Source organism: Carassius carassius, chromosome 15 (genome assembly GCF_963082965.1).
Source record: "Carassius carassius chromosome 15, fCarCar2.1, whole genome shotgun sequence".
NCBI classification, from domain to species: domain Eukaryota; kingdom Metazoa; phylum Chordata; class Actinopteri; order Cypriniformes; family Cyprinidae; genus Carassius; species Carassius carassius.
The window spans coordinates 17,589,387-17,598,260 of NC_081769.1; the positions used below are offsets into that span (position 1 = coordinate 17,589,387).

The 8,874-nt window shown below is 36.6% G+C and overlaps 1 protein-coding gene across 1 annotated transcript; it reads left to right on the forward strand.

Moving 5' to 3' along the window:
• The first annotated feature begins 516 nt into the window (after window positions 1-516).
• On the forward strand, window positions 517-8,610 carry LOC132158318 (phosphatidylserine lipase ABHD16A-like). The gene is made up of 20 exons (XM_059567681.1): window positions 517-683; window positions 1,581-1,637; window positions 1,764-1,830; window positions 3,132-3,218; window positions 3,361-3,446; window positions 3,535-3,608; window positions 3,713-3,820; window positions 3,939-4,053; window positions 5,071-5,172; window positions 5,268-5,331; window positions 5,424-5,473; window positions 5,590-5,713; window positions 5,789-5,893; window positions 5,986-6,049; window positions 6,139-6,195; window positions 6,294-6,356; window positions 6,436-6,512; window positions 7,450-7,548; window positions 7,665-7,711; window positions 7,833-8,610. Exons 1-20 carry the CDS (start codon window positions 582-584, stop codon window positions 7,914-7,916), a joined length of 1,632 nt encoding a protein of 543 aa, XP_059423664.1. The 5' UTR covers window positions 517-581; the 3' UTR covers window positions 7,917-8,610.
• The last annotated feature ends 264 nt before the right edge of the window (window positions 8,611-8,874 follow it).

The window sequence follows — 8,874 nt, forward strand, 5'->3', positions numbered from 1 at the left end:
ACTGTTTGAGGTTTTCAAAAACTTGTTCTCATTTTGTGTTTTTGTACTTTTTCATTTATATTTTTTGATTGCAGTTTTTTATAATGTCAATCATAGCACAGTGTAAGAACACAAAAAACACAACACTAATATTACATAATTCAAAATATGCAGAAAACACCTTTGAAAATGTCTGTAAATTATTGAAAGCTATCTTTTATGATACATTTATTTGTTATAAAATAATATTTGTTTATAATACATCTGTTTGTCCAATGTCAAATTGAAATTAATATATCATTAAAGGACTACTTTTTTCAGCAAATAAAAAATAGCCTATACATTAGATACGAGTACAGATAATTGAGCCTTATTTATGATCCCATTTTATTTATTGATTGCAACATTTTATTATGTATGTATTTTATTATGGTGCATTTATGTATTTATTTGATTAATTTTGTCAGTTATATTCCTCCATAAAACCCATCTCGTGTTCACTGAACATCGAAGCCGCGGCTGTGACGCGGTTTTATTATTCGCATTCGCTGCAGTAGTATTATGATCCTCACAGACCGCCGTAGTTCCTGACCGAGGGGAGAATGGACGGAAGGATGTGGCTCCGGTGCCTATTCGGGCCCAATCTACAGCGGATCCACCGCTCACCGGACCAGACACGTACTGACGGCAGACCGCCCCGCAGGGTACGACTCTAACTTCCCCTTTAGACTGAGCCATAGCCTTAAAACACTACCGAGAGCGGTCTCACAAGAATGTGCGGAAGTGTATTGGCGCTATTGGCGGAGTTTCAAATCCTAGTGAGCTGCCTATCTAGACAGCATTTGATCATCATATGCGATTTGATTTGATAGGAACGGAACGTTCTGAATAAGTTCACCTGATGTCCTAAAACACTCTCTAGATAGGCAGCTCACTCGGTTTTGAGAGACATCTATTGCTAACTGAAGAGAGCTCATCTCTAATGGTCGAGTGACAGAGCAGTCCATCTGTCATGAGGAGCACAACAACACTATTATCGCAGCCATGCGGCGAATTTTTTGCATTTCTATTCTGTTTCTATTTGGGTTAGAAATCTGACATTTGTCATTGGTATGAATCATACTAAGACTGTTTATACAATAATAACAGTATTGTGGTTATCTTTCTCTTACCCTCTTCACAGAGAAACCGTAGTCTCACACACAAATCTACCCTTAAAATACCAAGTGGTTTTTACCACTGTAGGCTTTCTCTTAAAATAATTAATATGTTTGTTTAACATTGTATTGGCTAAAACTAAATAGAGACTGACTGATATTTTTGTAACCATCTATATTAATCTAAATGTTTTCATGTAGTCAATTTGTTTCAAAATTAATAGCATCATTAAAAAAAGGGATTTTGACTTTTTATAACAATAACAGCATCAATAATAATACTCTAGTACTACTAGAGTCTACATGTTGTCATGGGATATAAATTAAAACATGTATTTTCATGTGATATTTGTGGTATTAAGAAATAAAGAAACCATTATCACCATGGCAAACTTTTGTAAAGATACATCAAACTCATAACCGGCATATCTTTATGCTATGTAGGGCTGGAATTATCAGCCCAGGGGTTTGGAGAGACACACAGGCAGCATCCTCGGTTGGGTATGTGATCACAGTTTCATCGCACGTTTTCCTGCAGCTGGTGTAGTGACCAAATGGTAAAACAAAGAAAGAGCCCAAAGGTTTTGTAATGTGAAGTTTAATCACTTGTCATGTGTTGTCCTTCAGGCCTCAGTGCTGTGGTCTCTGTCCTACTACAGTTCTCCACTGCTCCTCTGTTATCTCTATAGGAAAGGTAAAATACAAATACAGCATCACATAACCACAAACCTGTTTTATGTGCTAAAATTATATAATTTGACAGCACTGTAAATAATATACCAAAAAATGTGATGTGATAGATCTTAATGTTATTACATAAGCAGTTGTTGATTGGTTCATTCAGCACAGCAGGTGTAATCATATCATATGAGTCACAGGCTAATGCTCTCACAGCAGTGCTGGATGTATTTTTAGTCTGGTTCATAAGAGGTTTTAGACCGGAAGAGCACTGATATTCAGGTTGTGAATGAGCTGTGCTGTACTGAATGAGCTCTTTTACATCATGACGAAGGTATGATCTTGTTTAATTTGAGCGTTCGAGTAGCTGAATCAATGATGTTATGGTGAAAGTGTAATATTGAGGTGCATACAATGTAGTTTAATGTTAAATCCAGTATGATGTAGTTATGAGATCATGATTGTATTGTATGATATTATGGCATCAATGAAGTGTATTGTGTTGTTGTTTTCTTATCGTTTTTGCTGTTCTCTTGAACAAGAGAGTCTGTGCCTCACAAAGATGTGGTTATTGGCATTCTGTAATAATTGTGTTATTAAACGACAATCAAGCACTGTTAACTATTTAATATTGTTAGGTTATGATGATAATGACGTTACATAACCGACTGAATTAATTACAGACCACTAATAACAAGATAAATGATTTTTCCTGCTGCTCCAGATGAGCCAGTATTTGTTTTCCAACGTGAAAACTGATATGTGTTATTTTTTAAGTCAAAATCAGAAACCCAGCAAGCAGTGATATTCCTGACATATTATTTGTACCATAGACTCCGCTGTTTGAGAACAAGAGAAGAAAGTTGGACCCCTAATGCCCAGTGTTAAACATCTTGACATTTATGTATCTGTTCAAACTTTCATTAAATGTAACCCTTTAGCCACTACTAGACATATATTAATATAAACATAATTAAACATACAAATAACATTAGCAAGGTTTATGTGAGGTTTTTAGTGAAAATTTGGTATTATTTAAGGCTAATTTATATTAAGGCTATGATAACTCATCTATAATGTGTTATCATATAACAGCTATCATTACCACGAACAGTGATGATGATGATGATGATGAAATGATGGCATGTGATGGTCTACACACACAAGAATCTGAATTCAAATGAAAACATTTAAAAAATATTTCTGTTTGCATGACTCTTTCACGTCTGGCCGTTCATGTTGAGCCTTGAATAATATTTCTGAGTGATGTGATGAGGTATTGTGCGCTGTTGATCAGAGATGATTAATATGTCGTAGGGTACATCTGCAGCAGTAAGCTGGCTCCTCTCAGTCAGTATGTTGGCACAGCACTGGTCTGTCTGATAGGAGTGGCCTGTCTGAGAGGTGACAAGATTTTACTTTCATTAGTAATGCATGTCTGTTTAATTCCCATACTTTTGTAGATGATGTTTGTACTTTAATTCACTCTGTTGCACACTAACATGATTTGTGCTTGTGTGTGTGTTTACCGCCGTGCTGTTGTTAGGTTGGGGACGCTGGAGAAACCCAGAGTACCTTCAGTTCATCTCCATACTGGAGGAAACCAGGAAGAACCACACTCCTAACAACAAGGTGAGACCGCGGCAGTGTCATAGGAACAATCCCATGGAGCTTTGCTATGATGAGTCCATTAAATGAATATGGATTCTGTCCCATTCAGAAAAAACTTGCATGTTTTGACTTCGACTTCAAACACTGGCCTGTAGATTTCAGCTGGAAAGAAGTCAGTAGTCCGTAAGTAAAGCTTGTTTCTGTCTTTGAGTTTTAGAGGAGTGTCATTGGCTGACTCTTGAGATGTGTGCATGTTTCTAATGCTCTTGCACTTCATCTGTCTGCAGGAAGCTGTCTAAAGGTGGCGTGTCCCTGCTGAAGCCGGAGCCGAAACACCGAGGAGCAGCAGACAGTGTGCTAAATTCAGTTCGCACACTACCATGCCACATCTTAAGGTAAGAGTGAGTGTGTGAGAATACATTGACTTTATTGTTAGGGTTATACAGATAAATAGGTTTAGATTAGAGGTCAAACAGCATACAGTATGTTCTCATATGTGTGTGTTTTGTGTAGTTATCTGATAGTGCACTCGTTCGGCCGGAGGATGCTGTACCCGGGCTCAGTGGGTCTGCTGCAGAAGGCCATGAGACCCATGTTACAGCAGGGCCAGGCCAGACTCGTAGAAGAGGTAAGTACAAACCCATACTCCTGTATAACACATTCAAACCACTTCTCAGGACATGTAGCTCTTGTGTTATAAACTCCCACGGTAATGGGGAAAAAATTAAGAACTAAAATGAAAAGTTATCTTGAATTTGAATTTTATGAGTGTGATCTTTTTTTAAAGATCATTATTTTGGTGTAACAGAATATCTTGATGTGTTTTAATGTTCAAAAAACACATTATTACTGTACATTATACAAATACTGTACATTATTATAGGTCCAGAGCCTTAACTTTGATAAATAATTTCTCTTTGGATCTGAGACTTTAGTCTTTGGAACTTTATTACTTTATTATAAAATACTATAAAACAGCATTACATATGTAGGTTACAGATTTGCTTGTATTATCCAAAAAATCAATTTGAGAGTTGAGAGACTGTACATTTGTTCTTAATTATAATTATACAGAAAAATGCATAATTTCTGTACACTTTCTATATAGTTTTCTTTATAATTTCTTTGAAAAATGTCCTTATTCAGTACCTTGAAGTGTTTTTGAAATGATTTTGAAAATGTCATAAAGGCTACATTTAAAATGCATACGAACAGTAATATTTTTTTTTTAAATAGAACAAATTAAAATAACTTTTTTTTTTAAAACATTTTAAAATCTAATTTATTCCTGTGATGGCAAAGCTGAATTTTCAGCGTCACAGTGTCACATGATCCTAAAGAAATCATTCTGAAAAGCTGATTTGCTATTATCAATGTTTAAAATAGTTCATATTTCTGCTGCTTAATATTTTTGCAGAAACTGATACATTTCTATCAGGATTTTTTGAAAAATAGAAGTTTCAAATGAACAGCATTTACTTTAAATGGGAATCTTTTGTAACATTATAAATTAATTTCCTTTTGATCAGTTTAATGAATACTTGCTAAATATAAGTACTCATTAATTTCATTAAAAAAAATCAGACTGATTTGAACAGTATATACTTTATATGGAAAATCATAGATTCTCTGTGTTTATATTCAGTATGACGGTCAGCGGAACAAACTGGTGGCTTGTGATGGGAATGAGATTGACACCATGTTTGTCGACCGGAGGAAAGATGGAAGACAAGCCGGAAAAACTCTGGTAAGAATGTTTCTAGAAACCATACTAGAGGAGCTTCACGGAAAGAACAGATTACCTCTAGCCACTTTCCAATGCTGACATGATGTGCATCACAGGTGATCTGCTGTGAAGGAAACGCAGGGTTCTATGAGGTCGGCTGCATGAACACACCACTGGACGGTAAATGTTTGCAGCTCAGCGTGTCTGTGTTCTATTTTTTGAATATTAAAGCACTAGATGCATGTCAAACTTTTTCCTCTCTGTGTTTACAGGGGGATATTCAGTGTTGGGCTGGAATCACCCAGGGTTTGGCGGCAGTACAGTAAGTCTGTTCCTCACACTGACCTTGGCATTACAGCACACAATTAATGACACATACATAATATTTGTATGTTTTATCTAAAATGGATGGAAACCTCTGTGTACCTTTTTTTCCAGGGAGTCCCATTTCCTCAAAATGAGGCCAATGCGATGGATGTCGTCATTCAGTTTGCCGTGCACAAACTGGGCTTCCAGCTGAGTGACATCATTGTGTACGCCTGGTCAATAGGGGGCTTCACAGGTAAACAATCCCACACCAGCCAAACAGCCAATCACTGATTCTTGTTTTCGTTCTAAATGTGCTGCTCTATTTTAGCCAGTTGGGCTGTGATGTCTTACACAGAGATCCGAGCTCTGGTTCTAGATGCCTCATTTGATGACCTTTTACCGCTTGCGCTAAAGGTCATGCCTGACAGCTGGAGTGAGTGTTTTAGTCTTTTCATCTGCACTCAGTTCTCTAAAGAGTGACCCAAAAAAGTAATGAACGAATGTGTGTTTGTTTCCATTCCGCAGGGCCCTTGGTCACCCGTACAGTGAGGCAGTACATGAACCTGAACAACGCTGAACAGCTCTGCAAGTTAGTCACCTTTCATAGGATATATTTAATAGTAAAATCAAAAAGATAACAGTATGAGCCTTATCGAAATACGTTTGCTCTCATTTCAGGTACCAGGGACCAGTGTTATTGATCAGAAGAACCAAAGATGAAATCATCACCACCACGTGAGTCACCCAGGACACAGACGAACACATTGATGCTAGCGAAAGCAAACGTTAATTGTTGTTGATGCTAACATGGCATGAATTATGTTTTAATACAGGGGTCCAGAAGACATCATGTCTAACAGAGGGAACGACCTGTTGCTCAAACTACTCCAGTACAGGTCAGACACGAATCCCACCAACTGCTTCATCTGGTTCTGCTCTGTCAGTTGGTTTCATCTCTCTTTCTCTGTCTCTCAGGTATCCTAAAGTCATGACAGAGGACACTCTCAGGGCAGTCAGACAGTGGCTCGCAGCAGGCACACAGATTGAAGAAGGTGTGCTTTTATAGTTCATTCATTTTAAAGGGATAGTTCACCCAAAAATGAAAAAAGACCTTCATTCATCTTCAGAACACGAATGAAATATTTTTGATGAAATCTGAAAACATCGTTAAAATAGTCCATGCCATTATTTTTGTTTTCTTTATACACAAAGATTTCCATAGCTTCATAAAATTCAGGTTGAACCACTGATGTCTCGTGGATATGCACTGCACATGGATATACGTAATATAGATTAATCTTAATTTTAAAATGAATAATAATATATGACAATTTATTTTTATTCTCTTGGTCATAACTAAAAAATAATATTTTATGTAAAATATTAACATATATATTTTCTTTCTTAATATCAGAGGTGGAGTACATATTTTTTTCTAATTCAAATTTCTCTTTTTCTGTACCATGTGGCATATGCATAAAATGTAGCATGTAGAACCCTGATTTATGGTTTTAGTGTATTTTTATTTTAACCGGTTTCCGAGTAGAAAAGTTTAGAAAAGTGTAAAAAGGAATAAGTAAAATATACACAATTTATGTTGGTTTCATATTGCTTCGTAAAGACTGGTCAAAAATCATTATTTCTTTAAGTTGACAGCCAGATTTCCTTTTATGTAATAGAAAACAGATAGTGTATGTTTAATATACACTAAACAATTCATGTATTTATTATAATTTTATACAATACAAATTAAGTCTTTATACTGTAAATAAATTTAGCTCTTTTATACTTCCAGAAAGGGTTCCCTTGCAAGAGGATAATCATTTGGGCATTAGAAAGTTGGAAAAAAAACTGAATTAGCATATTGGCCATAGCAGTGGTTATGAACTCTAATATGAAAAACATTATGATGTAGTCGGTATCAGCCAGAATTTCTAGATTTGTTTAATTTGGCTCTATTAAGCTGAATGTTTTTCCTCTGTTGCTCAGAATCTGTGTACACAGGCTACGAGGTGGATGATGATTGGTGCTTGTCTGTGCTGCAGTCCTATCAGACAGACAGAGAGACCCAGTTCCCCTGGAGCGTTGGTACGTGCTTCAAACACCGTCCATGCTCACGATAGAAACAAGGACTTCATCACGACGCCTACAGTTTCTGCTTAAAACAAGACAGACATTTGACTGTTGGTGATCTTTTGTTTCAGGTGAAGACATGACACTCGAGGGCAGAAGGCAGCTTGCTCTATTCTTGGTATGTTACAAAAAGAACAGAGTATACCCAGTAAATAAAAATGCTACTCTTTCTCTCTTTCTATATATAATATAATAATGTTTAAAGGTCACCAATCTGACATGACTTTCCTCTCTTTCAGGCACGAAAGTATATGCGAAACTTTGAGACGACACACTGCACTCCACTTCCTATTACTGAGTTCAGGCCTCCCTGGAAACTGTAGAGCACTGAGACTAACAGAAAGAGAACGCTGGAGGTCAGAGGTCAAAGGGAATCACACACCGGTTCATTTGAGTCTGTTCTGTGGGGCGGCGTTTAGAATTGAAATGTGACAGGGTTACTCGTTTACGTTCGTTCGAATGGTTTGATGGAGACATTTTAAATGATTGGTTGTGCTCTGCCTCCATTGCAGGGGTATTTAACATGAAGATCAGAAAGTGTCGATGCTCAGGTTTGTCGTCACTGTCATGGCGTTTGTTTCTTTTGAGAGACTCTCAGTGACGGGACTCAAAGATCTCTTGTAGGGCTGCACGTTAACTCGCATGTGATATTTAATGTGCATCTTGTCAGTAAAGCTGGTTATACACTGACAAGCTGCGCAAAAAATGCGCAAAATATGCTTGTGGCTTTACGCAGCTTGTCAGTGAACAACGGCTCAGAGTAGTTAATGCTGCTCCATGTGAAAGCGTACAGGTTATAGTGATTTACAGCTGGAAGAACTGGCTTTACTGACAAGATGTGCATTAAATATCGCATGTGATTTATCATGCAGCCCTAATCTCTTGCCTCTGTCTCAGTGTGTATTCATTTTTATCCTCTGTTATGTGGAGCACTGTAATTATGAACAAATCGTATCGTAAAATTAAGCTCTGAATGTTATATTAAATATGAATATTAAATAAAACCAGGTGATACTTTTTTGTGGGTGGGTTCCTCGGTCTTCAATCATGTCGTTATTTGTGGTTGGCACAAAATAAAAGTTTCTTATTTGAAAGCTAAATTCAAATGGTATAGTTGTTTTTTTAATTCTTAACAGGCATTGTGGATATTCTGTATATTATTTTTAACTTTATAAACAGTTTATATACTTTTGTGTATGTATATATAGTGAGCTTGGTGACTTTATAATACAATGAAACTACAGAGAAAATTCATCATTTTGCATCTAAGGTTGATGTTTA